The sequence below is a fragment of the Cutaneotrichosporon oleaginosum genome, assembly GCF_008065305.1.
Source record: "Cutaneotrichosporon oleaginosum strain ATCC 20508 chromosome Unknown ATCC20508_contig01, whole genome shotgun sequence".
Classification (NCBI taxonomy): domain Eukaryota; kingdom Fungi; phylum Basidiomycota; class Tremellomycetes; order Trichosporonales; family Trichosporonaceae; genus Cutaneotrichosporon; species Cutaneotrichosporon oleaginosum.
In genome coordinates, this window is record NW_027072170.1 from 1,128,835 (window position 1) to 1,150,302 (window position 21,468).

General features: G+C 60.9%; 8 protein-coding genes across 8 annotated transcripts; 4 read left to right on the forward strand and 4 right to left on the reverse strand.

The window, feature by feature from the left end:
* Positions 1-251: 251 nt before the first annotated feature.
* COLE_00465 (uncharacterized protein) lies at positions 252-4,268 on the reverse strand (the record flags this gene model as incomplete). The annotated part of the gene is made up of 2 exons (XM_018425815.2): positions 252-4,121; positions 4,155-4,268. The coding sequence occupies 2 exons, from the start codon at positions 4,266-4,268 to the stop codon at positions 252-254; spliced, it is 3,984 nt and encodes a 1,327-aa protein (XP_018277169.1).
* A 468-nt stretch (positions 4,269-4,736) lies between these two features.
* On the reverse strand, positions 4,737-5,849 carry COLE_00466 (uncharacterized protein; the record flags this gene model as incomplete). The annotated part of the gene is made up of 1 exon (XM_018423767.2): positions 4,737-5,849. One exon carries the CDS (start codon positions 5,847-5,849, stop codon positions 4,737-4,739), a length of 1,113 nt encoding a protein of 370 aa, XP_018277168.1.
* Positions 5,850-8,832: 2,983 nt separating this feature from the next.
* COLE_00467 (uncharacterized protein) lies at positions 8,833-10,275 on the forward strand (the record flags this gene model as incomplete). Its single annotated transcript, XM_018420463.1, has 5 exons — positions 8,833-9,024; positions 9,232-9,306; positions 9,358-9,433; positions 9,471-9,722; positions 9,776-10,275. The coding sequence occupies 5 exons, from the start codon at positions 8,833-8,835 to the stop codon at positions 10,273-10,275; spliced, it is 1,095 nt and encodes a 364-aa protein (XP_018277167.1).
* Positions 10,276-10,412: 137 nt separating this feature from the next.
* Positions 10,413-11,994, reverse strand: COLE_00468 (uncharacterized protein; the record flags this gene model as incomplete). The annotated part of the gene is made up of 3 exons (XM_065626084.1): positions 10,413-11,691; positions 11,722-11,821; positions 11,853-11,994. The coding sequence occupies 3 exons, from the start codon at positions 11,992-11,994 to the stop codon at positions 10,413-10,415; spliced, it is 1,521 nt and encodes a 506-aa protein (XP_065482578.1).
* Positions 11,995-12,252: 258 nt separating this feature from the next.
* COLE_00469 (uncharacterized protein) lies at positions 12,253-12,725 on the forward strand (the record flags this gene model as incomplete). Its single annotated transcript, XM_018425508.1, has 3 exons — positions 12,253-12,367; positions 12,431-12,471; positions 12,579-12,725. The coding sequence occupies 3 exons, from the start codon at positions 12,253-12,255 to the stop codon at positions 12,723-12,725; spliced, it is 303 nt and encodes a 100-aa protein (XP_018277165.1).
* Positions 12,726-14,113: 1,388 nt separating this feature from the next.
* On the forward strand, positions 14,114-15,866 carry COLE_00470 (uncharacterized protein; the record flags this gene model as incomplete). Its single annotated transcript, XM_018424511.2, has 5 exons — positions 14,114-14,170; positions 14,279-14,332; positions 14,365-15,123; positions 15,157-15,790; positions 15,826-15,866. 5 exons carry the CDS (start codon positions 14,114-14,116, stop codon positions 15,864-15,866), a joined length of 1,545 nt encoding a protein of 514 aa, XP_018275373.1.
* A 1,792-nt stretch (positions 15,867-17,658) lies between these two features.
* Positions 17,659-19,379, forward strand: COLE_00471 (uncharacterized protein; the record flags this gene model as incomplete). Its single annotated transcript, XM_018420562.1, has 3 exons — positions 17,659-17,802; positions 17,979-18,249; positions 18,415-19,379. The coding sequence occupies 3 exons, from the start codon at positions 17,659-17,661 to the stop codon at positions 19,377-19,379; spliced, it is 1,380 nt and encodes a 459-aa protein (XP_018275372.1).
* Positions 19,380-19,875: 496 nt separating this feature from the next.
* COLE_00472 (uncharacterized protein) lies at positions 19,876-21,068 on the reverse strand (the record flags this gene model as incomplete). Its single annotated transcript, XM_018424510.2, has 2 exons — positions 19,876-20,487; positions 20,529-21,068. 2 exons carry the CDS (start codon positions 21,066-21,068, stop codon positions 19,876-19,878), a joined length of 1,152 nt encoding a protein of 383 aa, XP_018275371.1.
* Positions 21,069-21,468: the final 400 nt, after the last annotated feature.

Sequence of the window (21,468 nt, forward strand, 5' to 3'; positions counted from 1 at the left end):
TCGCATGACATTGACATGACGTCGTGAGAGAAGCAAGATGGAGATCTGCGACAGATCTACTTTGGACCACAGCTGTGACGCCTGGCGTCTGCACGCGCCTTTCCGGCCATCGCACTACACGGAGAAGGTGAGGCCGCTGAAGTCCAGGTGTCTCCTGCCCCACTTCCGATCCATATGCAATATGTTTCCAACGGACGACAAGAAACACAAGCACTCAGTCAAGACGGCATGCATACTAGCTCTACATCTACCTATTCGGACAGGACGTCGTCGTCATCGAACGGCGCGCGCTCGTAGTTCATGGGGCGTCTCATCTGACTCGTGACCCAGTCCTCGTCGGTATCCTCCAGCGCGTACCCTGCACCACCGAAGTACGTGAGGAGCACGGGGAGGAGGACGAGGCCGTGCAGCGCGCCGGCGAGAATAAGTGCGAGCCACATGCGGAAGTAGTATGTCTCGAGGAGCTTGGAGCGCGTGAGCGCGAGCACCGAGATGCCGGCGAGCTTGGTGAGCGTGATGCCGCTGAAGATGCTGGGCCCGACGTCGATGAGCGCCGTGTAGACGCGCTCGTCGCGCTCGGCGCGCTTCTCATCGTACAGCAGCCCGCCGGCGCCCATGAAGGCGCGCGCGAGGTGCGAGCAGAACTCGACCGCGATGCCGAGCGAGATGACCAGGTTCACGAGGGAGATGGCATTGAGAGAGATGTGCCAAAAGCCCATGACGCCCATGACATTCAGGACTGCGAGGACGCACGTGCCCGTCACGACGAGGCCGGTGCGCCACGAGCCGAGGAGCACGCTCGTGATCGCCAGCACGGCGCCCGCGCCTAGCGCAAGCACCTGCACGGTCATGCCGCGAATGTATGCGTATTGGTCGAAGAAGACGTAGAAGAGCGAGTAGGGGAATACGTCGAGGCCGGTGCGCTGCGAGATGTCGCCAGCGATGCGGCGGGCAGCCGCGAGCGCATTGATAAAGTCGCCCTGGGTGCGGAGTGGAGTGTGGAAGGTGCGGAAGTGGGATGCGTTGGGTGTGCCGTGCTCGTCGCGCGTGACTGCGGCCGAGTAGCCCTGCAAACCACCCAAGGGACAAGAGTCATCGGCAGGCGAGGCCAACCACTGATCGAGAAGGCGCGCGAACTCATCGCCTGTCGGTAACCCAGCCATGGTGCTGTCCCACTCGCGGCCAGCGAAGCAAGGCTGGCAAAGGCGGTCGGCGTCGCGTGGCCGGCAAAACACGGAGTGATCAGCCTTGCGGACACGGCAGCAGCTCTCAAATGCTGGGTTCGTCCACTGCAAGAAGTCATCGATCCATGCGGCGGGCGGCGCGGCAAGGAAGCTGCTGTCGGGGCGCTTACGCTCAGCCTCGAGCGTGTTCGCAACGCTGAGCTCCATGCAGGTCGTGAAGCGGCCGCAGAGCTCCCGCTGACCCTCACGCTCCGCCGTGTCGCCACCGCGCACTACAAAGTACACGGGCGGCCCGACGTCGAGGTATGCGTCGAGGTCGTTGAAGTAAGGCACGAGGTACGAGTCGGGTGGGAGGGCAAGCCGCTGGTCTAGGCCCAGGCTGATGCGTTGGATGCCGATCACCGAGACGAGGAGGAGGGCTCCGAAAGCGGCGAGCACGCCGTGCTTGACCTCGGGGCGTAGGAGAGTGGGTGCGTAAACTCGTCTAATAAATTGGTGGATTACGCCTTCGGAGGCAGCGCCCTCGTCGAGCCTGATCTTGCCGCGCAACGGGATGCACGGGAAGATATCCATACGGCCTGCCTCTGAGCGCTTGAGGTCGAGAACCATTGCGCTCACAAAGACCGTAACCTGGAGTAGCGCGCCGATAAGCACACTGCCCGCCGCGTAGACGGCAAAGTTGCGGACGGCGGGCATGGGCACGAGTGCGCCAAGCGCAAAGGCCACTACTTCGGTGGTGCTGGACAGCAGAATAGACGGGCCCATGCGGGCGACTGCACGTGCGACACGCTCCTCGGCGCTCAACCCGGCAGCAGGCGGTCTCCCAAACTCGATCTCGTCGTCGCTGTCGCTGTCGGCAGGTCTAGCGGGCGCGTCAGGTGCAGCGTGCAGTGCGTTCTGGCGGTCGAGCTCGTGTACAAGGATGAAAACGTTGTCCACCCCAACAGCCAGCACGAGGAACGGAATGACTTCGGCGATGATGAGGGTGACGCGCACACCGAGGAGGGAGAACAGGCCAACGGATGTGCTCACGGCGATGAGCACGATAGCGATGCCAAACAACCCAAGTGTGAACTTGGAGTTGACGAGCAAAAGCGTCGGGACGGTGCTGAGCGACGGCTCCATCGCCTCGTGATCTGGCAACGTGCGGGCGATCCCAAGGCGGTAGGCGAGCTTGTGGATCTCGGCACCGAGACGTGTGAACATGCGCCCGATCTCGCGCTTCGGTACGCGCCCACCGCCAAGCGACAGGGAGACGTACAGGAACATGACGAGGTAGGACAGGACGACGATCTTGACATCGGTGTTGGTACTCTTGTTGAGCTGCTCCTCAAGGGACACGCCGGTGGAGAAGGACAGCTTGATGCCATCGGGGCGCTCAAGACCGGCGAGGAACGACTCGAGGGTGCGCTCCCACTCCTCCGTCGCGGGGAGGCGCTCGTCGTCCTCCTCGTAATTGTTCACCACGTAGGTGACTACGAGCGCCTTGGCGTCGAGCCACTTGCCCTTGGCGCCGCCGAGCACCAGCTTGGGGTCGATGGGCTGACCAAAGTCTGGAAGACACTCGCCAGGGCGCTTCGCACAATCGGTGATGCGCTTGGCCCATCCATCTCCCCACTCTTCAAGGTCGTCGCCAAGCCACGCGCTGACGGATTGCACGACGCACGGCGTGCCCCTGCCTGAAGGAGCGAAGCACACGTCCTTGAGCGTCGTCCCAGACGGCGAGGCAAGTTTCTTGATCTGGGCTTCGGCGTCAAGCCACCACTCGAGCGTCTCGTACGAAAGCGGAGAGCCGCCGTCCGTTGCAGTGATGAAGAACTGCTCGGAGCGGTAGAAGGGGCCAAAGTACTCATCGAAGAAGGCCTTCTGTGCGGCTGCTTCGCTGCTTGGCGCAACCCACAGGCGGACGGGATCGGTCTCGACGGCGAAGCGTGCCCAGCCAGCATTCAGGAGGCCGATGACAAGTGCCGCTAACCCGAAAGTCATGAAAGGGTGCGTGGCACAGAAGAGGCCCAGGCGGTAGAAGAAGCGGCGGAGGGCGGCATTGATCTGGTTCTGCTTGGGCTGGAGATGTTCCATGGGGTCCAGAAGAGACGCACCGCGCCCCAGTCGGAAGTGAATGCTGCCGCTCGGTCCCGAGTCAGTGTCTGCGCCGCTGGATCCCCGGCCGACTAGGCCTTCAAGCCCAGGCGTGGTGGGCGAGAGGGGAGGGTCAGTGAGCGCCATGCGCTCATACTGTCGCCGCCTGGCGCGGAGAGCGGTACGAGCGGCATAGTATGTAAGGCCGACAGCGAGGAGGATGCCGTACACGAGAAGAAGGAAGAAGGTGAGGCACGACACCTTGCCAACCTTGCAGCCCGGCTCGTCGGGTGGCGGGACATACGGGAGCGAGGGGCAAACTGAGGGACAGTCTGCGCATGCGCAGCGCGACTCGACGCCGCTGTCGGCGCATGACAACGGTGTGCGCGAGTAGTTCTTTCCGCTAGGAAAGTCGATCTGGAACGGGGAGCCGAGACCCGGCCGCACGCTGCCCATGTACGCGAGAAAGTCGTGGGCGGTGGTCGCGCCGCCACCGATGAGGTCCATCGCGAACCCGTTCGTCGCGCCAAACTGGACACTCTTGCAGCTGTCAAAGAAGCCCTGCGCAAACTCATCCGACACGGCATACTCGACTTCCTTGACGGCCTTCTGGCCAGTCGTCGTCCGCTGCGTCTTGGTCACGGCCATGAACGTGCTCTGATCCGGGGAGCAGGTGAAGTCGCAGTAGAATGCACGGAAGTTGTTGATGCACGCGGGACATGCCGCGATCAGCGGCGCCGCCTGCCCAAGCTGGTCGCCGAGCATCTTGACTTGGTCCGCGGTGCAGCACACGCTGTCGGGGATTTCGTACGCGCTCCCGCACACGGTCGCGAGGAGGTCGCGGACCTTGTCGTCCGTCTGGAATTAGCGGCGTCCATCAGCGCAGCTTGCCTTGGTTGCCGGGTCCGAATCAGGACAGGGAAGCTCGGCGCCGAACATGGACGCGCGGCCACATGAGCCGCGCATCGCGCAGATGCCTGGCCCGCGGGGCGGGTCGGCTGGCATGTTTGAGAGGAGGCTGCCGAGTGGTCGGTGGATAGACTAGAAGAGTAGTGATGGGTGGCAAGAAAGCGGAAGGGGAAGAGTCAACGGCTAGATGGGATGGTGGTCGCGTCGGATGTCGGTGCGCTGATGCGCTCACCGGCAACCTTCCTCCACCCCACGCCCATGACTCCACCATACGACTTGGCACAACGCGCAACTCCGGCCGATGACGTCCTTGGCATGCTGTGATGACCACCGTGGGAGAATCACTCCGTCGTGGTTCCGGGACCGATCACTCCCTCGGCAGCGTCACCGTTCTATGATCAGATGCCAGTGATGCGTGTTCGCTCACCTCTGTCAGACCCCACCATTCAATGCTATGCTATGCTATGCTATCTCATGTGCCCGTTGAATGACAACTCCTACTAATGCTAATGTATTTAATACTTCTCTACCGCTGTTGTCGGATGTGCCCGACCAACAGACCCATTACAACCCCTCCTCTCGCAACCGCAACATCAGCCCGCCGTAGAAACGCGCGAGATCAAATTTATCCCGCACAACTGTCCTCTGGCGCTCTGCTTGCGACTCCTTGCGAGCGTCCATCTCCTTCTGAGCGTCCGCAAACTGTGACGTCCGCTCAGCGTCCTTCTTGTCACCAGGGAAGAGGTCGCCAACCCAGTCGACAAGCTGGCCCACCATCGCCATATCCCACCCGTTTGAGCTGGACTTGGCCTGGTCTGGCGTCTTGCCTGGAGACATGAGACGTGCTGCTGCGAGATCACGGTCATGCTGCGCCCGATTCAACTGCTCGTCGGGCTTGGCGCCGGGCCCCTTGTCGTCAGAGGACTGGTAGTTGGTTCTCTCATCAATGTCGGTGCCAAGGCCTAGGACCGTGTTGCTCTCTGTCGACAGCTTGAGCGAGTTGGTGGCAGGCCACAACCCGCCTTCACCACGCAGGTCCCAGTGGTGGCAGCCGTCCACGACGCCGAGGAACTCGCCCCACTTGGACGAAGCGACCGAAACGAGGCCGTCATTGCCCTCATATGCCTCCCCCTTGGGCGTCTCGCCCTCGGGGTATCCCTTCTCAGCCGCACTGTCAAGCACAAGCTTTGGGAACCACAATGGGTGTAGAACCGACATCTTGGCAATGCGACCCGCGACCGAGTAGTACTTGACATTTGGGTCGTCGGGGGTGGCGGGATTGAAGTGGTCTCGGAGGTAGTCGGTCCGGAGATTGTAATAGGCTGGCGAATCAAAGATGTTTAGAAGATAGTTGGTCAGAGCCGAGGTGAATATGCCAAACGTGTCCTTCGGTGAGGGCTTGCCGGGGATCGAGAGCAGCGGCGTCTTCATCGTGAAGGGCAAGTTTGCGGCAATGTGATCCTTGAGCTCCTGCGATCCGACGCCAATGTTGGCAGCGCACCAGTCCATAAAGGGTGATCCATGGTGAGGGGTAGCGATCGTCGTCAGACTCAATGGCTTGTATTCCGTCGGCTGGATCGAAGAAATCAGGTGCCGGCAATCAAGACCCCCCATTGAGTGGGCAACAAAGTTGACACCGACACCTCTTGGGAGATAATTCTTGAGAAACTTGTGCATCTGTTCCGCACGTTCTTGGATCGATCCCGTTCTGAAATCATGTCAGCACCACGAACCAGGCACGGAACATGTGCTCAAAAGTCCGAAAAACACGTACCCCTTAACTCCAACGACGACGACCTTGGCACCCATACGGTCACGGAGGACCTCGAGTACGGATGCCCAGTAGTGTAGCTTGAGCGAAGGGAACAGTGGGATTGGGGTGGCCGTGGAGAATCCATAGAGACCTGCATGGGATTAGCCGCGCTCGGGGCGTGTTTCGAGGATGGGTAACTCCATGGCACGTCCATGTCGCCGGGGCCTTTCCCCAGCTCCCCGCAACTCGGACTCACCGTGACATAAGACGATTATCTCGCGGGGTGCCTTCATTGAGCCTTCGATGTACGCTCGGTCGTCGTTCATGAGGCGGTAGATCTCGGTGTTCTCTCTGGGGAAGTGGAGGTCGGGGTGGGCGTCAGGGCGTGGCAAAAGCACTCCGGGGTCGTCCGGCGCTGCTGCTGGCTTGTCGACAATGTCGACACCGAGGTGACGGGCGGCGCGACGCGCTCGAGGTGTCTCGTCGTCCTCGGACACCTGGGCTGTGGCCGCGGCGGCAGCCATGGCGCGCCCACGCATCTTGGGGGCATAAATGAGCCTTGTAGCCCGTTCTTGTGCAGCCTTTCGGCGTGCAGCGAGTCCGGGGGCCGTGTCTAGCCACCACTGCATGAGGTAGCGGGCCACCTGTATGTAGCGAAAAGGGGAGAGTGTGGCCGGCATGGTGGCGGCGGAGGGTGGCGTGGAAGGTTGGGATGGGTGGTTGTGTAAGAGTTGGGTGGCGAAGGCAACCAGCTCGGAGTGCGAGCTGGTGCCCTATGAGTGAGAAGAAGGGGGGGAGGATGGGACAAGCGGGGATGAGGAGGCGGCGCGAGCTGGAAGAAGCGTGTGAGCGAGAGATGAGGAGGAGTGGGTTGTTGGTAGATGTTGTTGCGGATGTTGTTGACAATAAGTGGTGGCTGGGTGGGGACGTGGGGGGGGGGGGGTCACGCTGCTGGCTGCTGGGCGCGTTTTGGGCTTTGGAGGGTGGAGCGAGTACGGTGGAGGTGCTGGAACGGTGGGGTTGATGGGTTGATTGATGATCTGATGATCACACCCAATACGATTAATACGATCTGCTTTCGAATATAGTATTGCTCTTTGTCGAATCTGGCGGTGCATGGCCCGTGGCCTATTCCAGCAATGCACCTCTTTCCTTCCTCACGAACGTGTCATCGGGTTGCGATGCCTGTGCCTCTGCATGTGCCAACGTGTGCTCATGTAATCTCCTGCTCGTGCTCATGTCCCATACGCCCAGCTCCCGCCCAGGCAAAGCAATGCAAAGCATCCCGATCGGACAATCTTGGGTGGTTGTGGACGGCCTGAAGATCGTCATTCGATGTCCAGGCCCCAGGCCCCACTCCACGTCGGCTGGCTCCCTCCTCCTGCCAGCTGCCAGACGATTTGACCCCTCTCTGCTCTCCGCCCTCTGCACCGCTGCGCTTCTTCGGACAAGAGTAGCAGCTGTCCAACAGCGTTTTGTCGTGCAGTCGAGCAAAGGGCCGATGCATTCTCTGGGGAAGAGGGGTCTACCACGTGCACAGACGTCATTTCTCCGCCACTTCCGCCACGCCACAGCAAACAAACGATCAACCAAGTGTCACGTGCCGTCCAGACAGTTTAATGACGTGGGTCTGATACAGTTTTTGCTCCCGGACACCGCCTTGGGTGGCAAATGGCTGTCAGGGTATCCGAGACGTGCCCGGCTCGGCGCCCAGACAACGCGCATTACCATCAATTAGGGGATAAACAATTTAGCAAGCGAGCTAATGAATGGTAAGCAATTCGCAAATAGGATATAGTGCCCTGGCTAACAGCCCAGCAGCCCAGCAGCCCAGCAGGGAGTGAAAGTTTCGAGGGGGCTACGGGTCAAAGGGGGAAGGGGACGCAATCAAGCTGCGCGCGCGCCGTGACTGCGTCTCCGCGGCTCCCGAACAAGTGTCACGGCACCTCTCCCTCCCAGCATGTTTGCTGTTTGCAGGTTCGTGCAGAGGATCATGCGGAAACGCGGGCTCGGCGTTGTATGATGTATGGTGTCACGGGCTGCGCGGGCTACTGCATAGTCGCCTGGTTACGCCTGAACGATGGGTCGAGAAAGAGGGGCATGAGCTCGCTGAGCCCGCTCGCTCAAAGCCCCGGATGCTTGAGCGGCCCGGTCGCGGGTCGGACCCAGGGTGGGAGAGTCAGTCACGTCCCCTGATGCTGCTGCGGCGAGGGCTGGGATTGCCGGATTCGATTCCGGGTGGGTTGGGCCCTCTTGGCCCTCACGCGCCTCGCGTCTCTGCCTGCTGCGCATCGGGCATCCATCCTGTCTGGCTTCCCTCGTCCCACAGCTCGTCCTCGTCATCCTCCTCCTCGTCCTCCTCATCCCCATCCTCCTCCTCATCCTCTACTCCGTCTCTTCAACTCCTCCAAACTCTCCCCTCATCGCCTCACATTCATCGCCATCTCCCAAGGCAGCGCATTCCTTGTTGCGTGGGCGGTTGACTTAACGATTCCCGTCGTCTTCTTCATCGCATCCCCTCACCGCATTCCGCCGTCCGGCTTCAACTAGAGCGCTCCCCTCGCGACCCCTCGCGTGCGTCCCTCGGCCCATCGAAGCAGCTTTGTACGCCGTGCATTCTTGCAAACTCGCATCCGGATCCATCCTCGCATCTCGCAACCGCTTCCAACCTGCGCATCCGCACAGCCCCGAAACGCACAAACACCTTCCTCCGACTTGACCCTCTTTACAACAATCCACTCGCTCTTTGCACGTTCGCTCATTCTGCACAAGGCTCCCTCTAGCGCTCTCTTCGCTCTCGCTCTTTTGCTCAAAGCACAGCACAAGTCGCGACCATCGACGTCTGTATAACTGTAGCATCTACTACCCACATTCAGCACACGCACCCCATCTACTCATCTCTAAGTCATGCGTCTCGCATCCACACTATTCGCCGCGGCGGCCCTCGCGTCCACGGCATTGGCCGCCTCCAACTGCAACGGCAACGACGCGCTCTGCCAGCGACTCTACTCCAACGTCACTTACATTGGCACCCACAACTCGTACGCTGTGGGCGTCAACGCGGCCGACAACCAGGCCAAGGATGTGACCGCCCAGCTGGTGAGTGGAGATTCTGGGGTGACTGGACGTTTGGGCGGGGGGAAGGAAAGAGTCGTGCGATGTACCCAGCATTCCTGTGTCCGTTCCGCGACCAGCGGACAGGAACGGACAAGGCTACCTCCCCGTGGCCAGAAAGACTCGGAGGGCGCGTGAGACATGGAAGAACGAGATCAAGCGTCACAAGTCAAAGACAACGCTAATGCCTAGAACGACGGTGTGCGCGCTCTTCAGGTCCAGACCCACACCAGCGGCAGCACTATCAATGTGTGCCACTCATCTTGTGTAAGTGGACTCACAATCCGCCATTGGCGTGCAGACCATCTGACGACGTAGGCTCTCAAGGACGGCGGCACCCTGCAGGACTACCTCTCAAAGGTCGCTGCGTGGATGAACAGGAACCCCAATGATGGTGGGTCGACGCTTGGTCCGCAAAGGCTGACACGCAGTCGTCACCATGGTTATCGTTAACATCGACAACCACAAGCCTGCCGAGTTCCAGGCCATCTTCCAGGCCGCCGGCCTTGACACTCTCGCATACGCCCCCACGCAGGCGGCTACCAGCGTTGACCAGTGGCCCACTCTCGGCTCGCTCATCGACTCTGGCAAGCGCCTTGTCGTGTTCCTCGACAACAGCGCCGACTTTGCTGCTGTGCCCTGGATCATTGACGAGTTCACCAACATGTGGGAGGACAAGTACAGTGAGTAGCCATTCAGTAGCCGCTCCGCGTGTGTAGGATTTCGCTAACGGCAGATGCTGTTGACCAGCAGTGGGCGTGCGCGGTTGACCGTTCGAACGGCCAGTCCAACTCGATGATGTACATGATCAACCACTTCCTTGACAAGGAGTACCAGATCTTTGGCCAGACCGTCCTTGTGCCCAACAAGGACAAGCTGAACGAGACGAACGCCGCCGATGGTGCCGGCTCTATCGGTTTCCACGTTAGCAACTGCAACATGCTTTACGGTCGCAACCCCAACGTCATCCTGCTCGACTACTATGACTCAAACGGCAATGCGCCTTTCGTGGCCGCCGCGCGGATGAACGGCATCCCTGAGCCCACCACCGTGGTGACCCCCTCGCCTAATGTTGGATCAGACGGTGCTGCGTCTGCGTCGGGCTCTGGTGCTGGCGGCACCCAGATGTCTGTGACGTCGCTCAAGGCCAATGCCGTGTCTCTGCTTCCAGCCAACGGTCTCGCTGTGATCGGCACGGCCATGGTCGGCCTCGCTGCCGGCGCCTTCATGCTCTAATAGGGCACTAACTGGTGCTGTGCGCTAGCTGTGTGTATACCGTTCTACAGTATTTGATGGATCTTTGTTGCAGCAGGACACACTTGACATGCTTCGTGAAGGGTTTCTAATAACAGGGTTATTGGCGACGCGTCTTATTACATGCGCCGGCCATGTGGCGACGTGGCGAGCTGGCCGTCGACCTCGCGGCGATGGTCAACGGGGTGAGTACCTGCAAAGTCGTGGACAGCGCTAGCAAGAGCTGGAGGGCGAGAACTGGGCGACGCTGGTGTGCCGCCGATCGCGGCACCAGAGACGTCCTGAGGCGGCATCGCCTGCTCAAGAGTGCTGGGCTGGACCTGGGCAGGGTGCTGGTCATGGCTGCGCGAGAGGCGGCGGTACAGCGCCTTGAACCCGCCTCCATGGCTGGCGTGGCCGGTGTGGCCGGCATGGCCGGGATGGTCGGCGTGGTCGGCGTGGATTGGCGCGGCGGCCTCCGGCGACCGCGCCATCACATCCCCCTGGACATTATCCCTAAGATTAGGCGCGGCAAAGTCGACCGCAGCGGACGCGAACGCGCTAGTACGCGACGCCGAGGGCTGCACCGCGCCGCCGCCCGCGTACCTCGGGTCAGCGGTGGCGTACCCGCCCCCCGAGCGCGGATCGAGCGGGTCGTGCCGCGACCGCGTCGAGTCGAGCGCCGTACCCGACGCATATCCTTCCTCTGGATGCTCGAGGGCGTCGTGGAACTCGTCGTCATCAGCGCGCTGCGCTACCAGCGCGCTGGGTTCCGCCGCGTGCAGAGGCGCGCCGCTCGTGTCCACCGGCGGGCCGGTGCCCTCGAAATTGTGGGAGGCGGGCGCGGCACTTGTTCCCGTTGCGGAGGTCGCGGGGTCCCGGCCTACTGCGCCGCCTTGGGTGGCCACTAGCTCGTCTTGCGGTCCGGCGCGGGGGTCGGCTGCGTGCGCGGCACCGACTTCGGGCGCGGGGGGGCGAGTGGCTGCTCCGGCCGCGCTCGCGCCTACCACTCCAGCCACGCCCGCAGCGCCCGCCACTCCAGCCGCGCCCGCGGTTGCCGCAGCGCCCGTCGACGCCGTCGTCGTGCCGCTAGACACGCCACACGCGTCGATGCGCACCGTCTGCACCGGACGGTCGCTGGCGCCCGTTGGCGTGTGCTCGACGACCTTGACGACGTCCATGCCCGAAACCACACGCCCAAAAACCACATGCTTGCCATCGAGGAACTCGGTCGGCGCAACCGTAATGAAGAACTGGCACCCGTTCGTGCCGGGCCCCGAGTTGGCCATGCTCAGCACGCCGGGGATCGCGTGCCGCATCTTAAAGTTCTCGTCGGGGAACGCGCCCCCGTAGATCGAGTACACGCCCGTCCCGTCGCCGTGCACTATGTCCCCGCCCTGCACCATGAAGCCGGGCACGCTGGTGTCAGCTCGTCCGCAACGCACGCACATCCGGTGGAAAGTCGAGCCCTTGTATCCGTGCTGGCCGCGGCCGTCGCACAGCGCGCGGAAGTTGGCCGCCGTTCGCGGCACGACCTCGTCGAAGAGTTCTGGTGTAAGACTTGAAGAGAAAAGACGCACCCATCTCGATGCGGCCGACGGGCGCGTCGCCGATCGACACATCCATCCATACGTGCGTGCGACGGACGCCCGGTGGCGGCGCGTACTGCGCCTTCGCGTCCGGCGGGATGAACGCCTTCTTCAACTTGGCGAGGAGGGGCATGATGAGTGGCAGAAGGAGAGTGGTGGCGAGGGTATATATGCCATGCGTAACACGCCTCAGCCGAGCAACAGTAATGCAGCCATTGTGCGTGGCGCAGGAGCAGGAGCACACGGAAACAGGAGTAGAGTTTGGAGTCGTGGGAGCAACATCGCCTCGAATGACGTCGCGCGCTCAATTAGGCGGTTTTAGCGCTCACGTGTTAAAAACAAACCTCCACTTCCACAACTGTTCCATCTCGACATCATCTACTCCATCACCATGCGCGACGACCGCTCCAGCACCGACGAGCCGCGCACGCCCGTCTCGGCTACGAGCAGCGCGATGTTCCGCCGCGCACCCCTCCCCGCCGTCAAAGGCACGATGGGGGGCATTGGTGAGTTGCGGCGATGCCTTTGAGAGTGAAGGTGTCGTTGTCCATGTACGCCGCTAACGCCAGAATCACCGCGCCGCGAGCTCTTCTCGCCTGCTGCGTCCACAGTGAGTCGTGAAGGAAGCCGAGGAGGTCGGGGTGGGAGCCATCTGGGGAGTGGTGGAGGGTGGCCCGAGCGCGGTCGTGGGCGGCGATGTTGTTCCCAACGTCCCAGTTGTTGGTGCAACACACCATGCTCCGCTTCCCGCCGCACTCAGCACTGAAAGCCTCCCCGTCGCAGACACAGGTGTGCATCTCAAGCGCTGGCTTGCTCTCTCCTCGCTCCGTCGCGTCGCTCCTCGTCTCCCGTGTACGGATTTGACGTCCAGGCAGGCCATCAGACAATGGCTCCACTGCTCCCCCCCCCCCCCCCCCCCCCCCTCCCATGTCCCACTCCCCCTCCCGCCTCCCGCCTTCTCCCGCACCGCTGACCCCAGCTCCGCGCATCCACCTCCCCCGCGCCCTCGACGCAGGGCGACGTCACGTCCGTCGCGCGCTCCTCGACCATCCCCGCCGCGTCCGAGACGCCCACGCCGTCCGCGCCCGCCCCGCTCGTGTTCCGCTCCGACCCGCGCATGGTCACGGCGTTCGACGGGCTGCCCGAGGGCGCGGAGGAGATCAAGGCCAAGTTTGGCGTCGCGTAGGGCGAGGGCGTGAGACACTGTACAATACCACTTCTGCATGGCTGCTTCGAGGTTATGGGCATCACTGATCTGTCCTGGGAGGGATATGCAGCGCAAGCCTCCGCTTTGACATCTGCCTGACAACTGTCTGATGGGGTTCACTTGCCCATACCGTCTACAACGTGCGAAGGGAAAGACATGTAACCCTGGTCAGCGAGTCATGTCCAAGTGAGTGTGTAGACTTCAACAATGATGATCGCGTATGTCTCTTGACCACTCGCCTTCACATCAACACTTTTGATGGGCTTGTACAGACCACGAGTCAAAGTTTGGCGCAGTTCAAGTGTAGTCATAACCGGCAGACAGTGGCTGGGCATCCAGATCTGCCGGCACATCTGCAGCATGCAGCTCATGAGGACGCTTCTGCGGATATTGTGGCGCCAATCGCTAACCGCTAAGGTGGAGGTGGAGGCGATGGAAGGACCGCCAGCGTCTCTGCAGTACTGGATCTCGACGGGGTAGACTGACCCCGCGCGATGGGGTAATGGCCGCAACGCCGATGCAGAGGTCGGCGTCTCGGCACAACTAAACAGACAACAGCTCATGCTGTCTCAGTTGGTAACAGTATGGAGGTGGAGGTGATGGCTGGGCATCTTGCGGCTCTCGGTGTCTTGGCTTCGCGGCCTCCACTTTCCTCTTCCACCAAGTCTGCCTGCCTGCCCGCCCGCCGCACATGTCGCCGTCTGTGGCCCGCATGGGCTCTGAGGGATCCGGTCCGAGGCCAGCAATCGTGAGAGCGCGGGTGACTGTGATGGACGAGCCGACTATCGGGGGATGGATGATTGGCCGACGGAGAGGCTGATTGCGACCTCCACTTTTGTATTCCCGCTTAAACAGAGCCGACGCGAATCGACGACCGGTCTTTACCGTCCTCCAACTCCAGGCACGGCGTCGGCCCGGTGCATCTCCACTCCTCCGCCACCTCGGACGCGCAGCAGCACGCCACTTGATCATCTTCCCAACCTCACTTGCTTTTTGCTCCATCTCTTCTTTTGCATCTTCCCACTTTCATTCACATTCACACACCATGGCACCAAAGGAGATCGACGGCGCCGAGGTCGCAAAGCACAACAGCCGCGAGAACGTATGTCGGCTTGGAGGGGTGCTGAGGGACCTTCCCCCGCCGTGCCATCGTGGGAGCGGCGGAGCTGCTCCGCCCCGCTTAGAGATCTGGCCCACAGGCTGACCCCAGGGCGTGTGGATTGTGGTGCACGACCACGTTTACGATGTGACCGACTTCCTCGACGTGCGTCTCAGTGCGATCAAGCTGACAGGCAGGAACACCCCGGTGGAGCCGAGATCATCCTCCGCTACGCGGGGAAGGATGCCTCGGAGGAGTACGACCCGATCCACCCTCCCGACGCGATCAAGGAGAACCTCGAGCCAGAGAAGCAGCTTGGTCCTCTCAAGAAGGGGACGCTGAAGGAGGAGGCTGCAGCCAAGGTTGAAGAGGTCAACCCTCCGCCTGCGGCCGTCGCTTCGGGCGGTGGTGGCACTGTGGCAGCGCCGGAGCCGTACGTGAAGCCCGGTCTCGACCAGATCCTTTCGCTGCACGACTTTGAGGCGGTTGCGCGCATGACCATGTCTCGCCGCGGGTGGAACTACTACTCGTCTGGAGCCGATGATGAGATCACCATGCGCGAGAATTACAACGCATACCAGCGCGTGTGGTTCCGCCCGCGCGTGCTCCGCGACGTCGGCAAGGTCGACTACTCGACCAAGATTCTCGGCTTCGACTCGTCCATGCCGATCTACATCACCGCCACCGCGCTCGGCAAGCTCGGCCACCCCGAAGGCGAGGTGTGTCTCACCAAGGCCGCGCATGAGCACAACGTTATCCAGATGATCCCCACGCTCGCCTCGTGCTCGTTCGACGAGATGGTGGACGCTGCTGCGCCAGGTCAGGTCCAGTTCCTTCAGCTCTATGTCAACTCGGACCGCTCGCGCACTCGCAAGATAATCAAGCACGCCGCAGAGCGTGGCGTCAAGGCCCTCTTCATCACTGTCGACGCACCGCAACTCGGCCGTCGTGAGAAGGTGAATTGAACCCCACCTACCGGCTGACAACAGGACATGCGCACAAAGTTCGAGGGTAACGCATCGGCGCACCAGACCAAGGGTGGGGACAAGGTTCAGCGCGACTCGGGTGCCGCGCGTGCGATCTCGTCGTTCATCGACCCGGGGCTGAACTGGAAGGACATTCCGGAGCTGCGCGAGGCGGCAGGGAAGATGAAGATTCTGCTCAAGGGTGTGCAGTGCTGGGAGGACGCAGTGCTCGCCGCCGAGGCGGGCGTGGACGGCATCGTGCTTTCGAATCACGGAGGTCGCCAGCTCGACTTTGCCCCTGCGGCAATCACCATCCTCCCTGAGGTCGTTCAGCAGCTGCACCACCGCGGATTGCTGCACAAGGCGGACGGGACGCGCTTCGAGATCATGATTGACGGCGGTGTGCGCCGTGCCACAGACGTCCTCAAGGCTGTCGCGCTTGGTGCGACCGCCGTCGGTATTGGCCGCCCCATGATCTACGCCATGAGCGGGTACGGCACCGAGGGCGTCTCCCGAGCCCTCCAGATCCTCAAGGACGAGTTCGAGATGAACATGCGTCTCATTGGTGCCCCGAAGCTCGAGGACGTCAACCCCTCCATGGTCGACATTAGCGCGCTGCGCACCCCCAACGTGGGGCCCACTGCCTACGCCACAAACTGTGAGTTGAGAGCGGATGAATTAACTGACGTTCAGACGAGCTCATGATGCCTGCCGGCATCAAGTCGAAGCTTTAAGCCTTGTATAGATCCGATAGCTCCAGCAGATGTACTGATACGACATTGCATCTTTACAGTGACTAGCCGCTCGATATCTGCGGGTCACTACTTTAGCTTAAGCCTTGGGAGATCCTCTTAACATAAGACCGAGTCTTGCTATTGGAAGACGTGACCCGATACATGTAGTCAGGCGCGCCTCGAGGGGTAAGATGCCAAGGCTGGGACACACTGCCCAAAGACATTGTGCTAGGTGTCATCGCCGAGGTGATGGGATCATGAGTAGAATGTGTTGTGTCGGTTAGGTATACACTGCTGTGTAATGCCGAAGTTTCCGCTGATATGAAGATAATCCCTAGTAGTTTCTAGCGCAGCCCATCGCAGCCGAACAGAAGAGCGGACAACAGCGATCAGGAGCGGTCGCCCAACGACCCTGCATTCGGGCGGGGGATCATGACTGCCCACTACATGACATCGTGTGCTACGCAATCGCTTAACCCGCGAGGTTATCACGGCAAGGCGTGGCTTCAAAGTCCTGAACTTTAGATATCCCGATCCGGAGTCATGGGAATCGCCTCTGTTTGTGAGCCTGCGTCGAGTCTGGCTGTCAATCAGCTGTCACACGAGACCCTCGGGGCTTGGTCGTCGAAGTGCAGCCAAGTCCGGCCGGTCGGCCGTTCGCTCTCCAGACCCACGGCGATGACGACCACGAGTCTGTGGGCGGGGACAAGCCTTCGGCTTCGCGTTATCTTCGGGAAAACCTCAACAAATCCGCGAAAAGCCGCCACCTGCCGCGCGGCGACCTATTTCGGCGACCACATGTTCACCCCAAGCCCTAGTTCGCCAAGGCACACTACGCATGAGAATATATGTATCTCGAATCTCCGCCCAACATCAGCTCAAGCGGCGCGTTTCCCGATCGCGCCTATATGCCAAGCGCTGCTGATGCAATGCCCGAGGACGATCTCGGGGTGTCGGGCCTCGGCCCTCTGCTTCGAGTTGGCCAGTCCGAACGCCGAAGCCGTTACTTGCCTGCATCTTGGCGATGGGGACGTTGCTGTAAGAGAGATATAGAAGCGATCAGCGGCATCTCACGGCAAGCAGAGCAATGTTGGATTTCCGGGGCCTGGCGGGGCCAGAGAGCGCTCCGTCCATCCCACAACCTCGTAAGCACTCCCAACGGGAAGACGAGATGACGCCAGGCAGGAAAGGAAAGCGCGGTATGTCAGGCTAACCCCGGGTCGACAGACTCCACAGGGTGCCTCTTCCCCCACCCCGGTCCGTGGGCATCGTTCATCAGGCGTAAGGCGCAAGGCGTACTAGGCTCCCGCGGACACGCATAGCCGCCAGCAACCGACACAAGGGACGTACATACCACATCGTCGCAGCACCCGCAATACAATGCCGCAGGGCATGTGAAACCGTGACCATGACAAGCGGTAGGCACAGCGCAAGCGTGGGCCCGGCACCACGCCGGCCATTACGCGCTGGCGCAGTGGCGCGATCACGCGGGTCCACGCCCCGCCCCACCATACCCCATGGCAACCCCGGCATCTCGGGGTGCGGAGGTGCGCGGCAAGTTGCGGCTATGCGTTACGATCGTGGCGACAAAGCGCAAACTTCGGGTCTACACGTGCAGCGTGCTGATCTTGGCGAGGTTCAAATAGCAGCGCATTCGCGAGACCCGGCATCCCCACTTTCGGTCACCCGAGTCCGACTACTGACACCCAACATGACCGGCACACAAGACAAGGCCGACGCGTTCGCACACGAACCAAAGCCTGTTGCCTCGCACGAGGAGCATATCCCAGGCATGGCTGTCGACGGATACGAGAAGCGCGAGATCGAGGCCGCCGCATCAGAGTACGTCCCCGGCTCGGTCGAGGAGAAGCGCCTCGTCCGCAAGATCGACCTGCATCTTCTGCCCACACTCTGGGTGATGTACATCCTCAATTATGTGAGTTTGGAATGTTGAGTTTTGTCGAGCGGGGCGCATACAGAGTAGTTAAGTGGCGATGACCGCCACTGATCTGCCCTCGTGAGCCGTGTGGCAGGCACGTAGTCAGGTTTCCTGACAATACATCGTAGTTTCCCAACTGTCACCGCGAATTCTGGACCACTGGCTGACCGCAGCTTGACCGCACAAACATCGGTAACGCCAAAGTCGGCGCCGACCACGGCGGCTTCGAGCAGGACTGGAACCTCTCGTCAGCCGACTACTCGCTCGTGCTCTCCATCTTCTTCGTCGGTTACCTTCTCTGGGAAGTGCCGAGCAACATGATGCTCGCGCGCTCCAAGCCCTCCATCTTCCTTCCCACCATTATGTTCATCTGGGGCGCCATGTCCGTCGGAGCCAAGGGCATGACTGGTCTCGGTGGCATGGTTGCTTTCCGCTTCGTTCTCGGTGAGTCTAACACGCTTGATGATGTGATGGAGTGGAGCGGGGAATGTAGGATGCGTGATGGCGTTGGCGGTGCCACTCACGTCTGGGACACCCAAAAAAAAAAAAAAAAAAATCTTCCTTCTCAGCGATCTGCGCCGATCTCCTCAGAACCCCGCTGACATACAGGCCTTGTCGAGGCTGGCTTCTTCCCTGGTGTCATGCTCCTCATGTCTTGCTGGTACAAGCCTGAGGAGCTGTCGAAGCGCATTGCCATGTTCTACACCGCGTCCCTCGTGGCGGGCGCCTTCGGTGGCCTCCTGTCTTTCGGTATTATGGACGGCCTCGAGGGCAAGGGCAACACGCGCGGCTGGAAGTGGCTCTTCATCATCGAGGGTCTCATCACCGTCGTTGTTGCCTGCTTTGCCTTCTTCATCCTCCCCAACTACCCTCTCACCACCAAGTGGCTTTCCGACGACGAGAAGCGTCTCGCTACCGGCCGTCTCCTTGCCTCAGCGCGCGGCACCACCGAGGACGAGGAGGAGCACATCAGCCACTGGCAGGCCTTCAAGCTCGCGTGCAAGGATCCCAAGACTTGGGTGTTCGTGCTTATCTACAACCTCCTCAACATGGTCGGCACCATCTCCTACTTCTTCCCCACGCTCCTCGGCTCCATGGGCTACAAGGGCAACATGCGCCAGCTCATGACGGTCCCCATCTACGTGGTCGCCCTCATCATCTCGGTCACTCTCGGCTTCGTAGCGGACAAGACGCGCCAGAAGGCCTATGTCGTGGCCGGCGGCGCCACGCTCGCGACTGTGTCCTTCGTCCTTGTCGCAGCCGTTCCCAACGATAAGGTCAAGTACACGTTCCTCTGCTTCGGCGGCGGCGGCGTGTGGACGTGCGTCCCCGTCTTCCTCTCGTGGATGGTCACCATGTTCGACGGCCGTGAGAAGCGTGCCGTTTGCATCGCCCTCATCAACGGTTTCGGCAACACCGCCTCGATCTACGGATCGTTCTTCTGGCCTTCGCACACCAAGCCCAAGTACATTATGGGCTTCAGCCTTACGACGGCGTTCTCTGGCGTTGCTCTCATCGCCGTCCTCTGCGCAAAGTACTTCTTCGGCGATAAGGGCGTGGCGCGGACCTCGTAAATGATTAGCAGGCGAGGGGGGCAAAGAGCAGAACAGGTAGCAATTTTGTATAAATGGTATGGTATCTTTTGCAATCGCATGTTCGGGGAGGTTTTGGTGATCATTTCTTGCAGTGGGACATCAGCTTTGACTGTGAGAAGAGAAAGGAGAGAAAGGAGAGAAAGGAGGGAGGAAGAGCGGGTTTCGCGACGTTCATACCAGCATTTACGGACATTTACTGTCCTAATACATAGCGCGAAGTGCCCGGCTCCTCGCTCCAAGTGTCGCAGACACACATTAGCCTACGCCAAGACTGACACTGCAAATCATTACACGCCCACAACTTTCGCAACCGTAGTGACTTGGTTACACCACATTTCGAGTCACGGTCCTGCAAAGGCCCCAGTACATTCCAAGGCCAACAGCTCTCTAGTCCATGCAACGCACAACGTGTCGGTACAGATTCATAGCCAATTGGGTCTGCAAGTCCGTTGATTATGTATGAGAATATGATACACTACGCGAGCGCCTTGTCGATGGCCTCGGCATCTGCCCCCTCAATCCCCCGGTGTGCACGCCCGATCGGCGTCCACTCAGCCCACACGCTCTGAAGCTGTGACTTCTCCTCGTCGCTCAGCGCGCCGTACTCAGCCGCGCGAGCCAGCGCGCGGATGGCATTCTCCTCGTACTCAGCGTCCTCGGGGTCGATCCGTGGGTCGCGCGCCAACGCATCAACGGCTGCCTCGAACACGCCCTCGCGCTGCAGAGCGAGCAACAGCTCGTCGCCCTCGCTACCGGGCTTGGCACCGCTCGTCTTGGCCTGCTCCTCGATCAAGTTCCGCACCTCATTTGGCATCTCGCCATTGAAGGCATCGCGCGCCTGGTTGACGATTGTGCCGAGCATGAAGTTCATCTTGCGCCGAATCACGAGGTCAGTGTCGGCAACGCCTGCGCGCAGAACTGAGTACCCGCGGTTGTCTTGTGCGCTGAGGGCGACAGTAGCGAGGGGCCAGTGCTTGAGCGCAGCTGAGAGGGCGTAGACTGCCTTGGCACGCGTGCCAGAGGGTTTGCTCCCGGACGCAGGGTACAGCGCGTCGAGCACGAGTGGGAGGCCACCAAAAATGTAGAACTGGGGTCAGCTCAGTCCTTCACACTGCTCTTATTACTCACAGCTGCCTGCCCCTTGAGGTTGTTCTGGATGGCCGTGCCCGCGACCCAGAGAGCGTGGCGTGCGATGTCCTCGTTGGGGTCGTTGATGAGAGCGAGCAGCGGCTCCCAAAGCTTGAGGACCGCCATGTTGTTGGCGTTGTCGATGAGCTCGATGAGCATCTCAAAGTCGTCGAGGGCCATGACGCGCTCGTCAACATCGGCGGACGTGTTGCTTGCAATCGCCATCTTCTCCTTCATCGTAACGCTGTCGGGCTTGCCCATTATCAGGTCGAGAATCTCGGTCGAGAGCTTGTTGTCCTTCTTCGGCTCCTCGGCGGCAGGCGGCGCAAGGCCAACATCGTGTTGCGGGTCATCCGGGTGAAACGTGGCGAGGGTGCTCGCGTTCGGCTTCTGTCCCGGCGCCGCCGGCTTGAAGGTAAGCTGCATGCCTTCCGGGTTAGCGGGGGCGGCGGTGCCACTGCCGCTTCCGCTGCCGCTGACGCCCTGGGCGGCGGGCGTGTTTTCGATGGCCCAGTGGAGTAGAGTATTGAGGTCAGCCATTTTCTTGTCGAGAGGGGGAAAGAGAAGTCCGAGCAGTTGCTCGGTGGTGTCTAATTATGAAACCGAGCCGTCGTTGATGATTTCATCGATTGGCCTCCACCAAGTTCTCGAAGGCCCCTTTTGCACGTGATCTTGAATCCACGTGGTTCTGCTAATTAGTCATCATTTCACTCTAATCAGCGACGTCATTTGATAATGTTGAGCCGGGAGGGCAGATTCCGCTCCACATCCGCTCGCTGTGACTCGCTGCCCCGCGCGCCTCGGCTCACATAGTTGGCTGAACCAACACAGGTCCCCGACCATCCCTAGACGGCGACGCCAACATCAATCTTTCAATCTATCCACCCTGGTCGGCTACGAGCAGTCTCCCATTCCCCTCGTACCACTCCGCTCCGTCAAC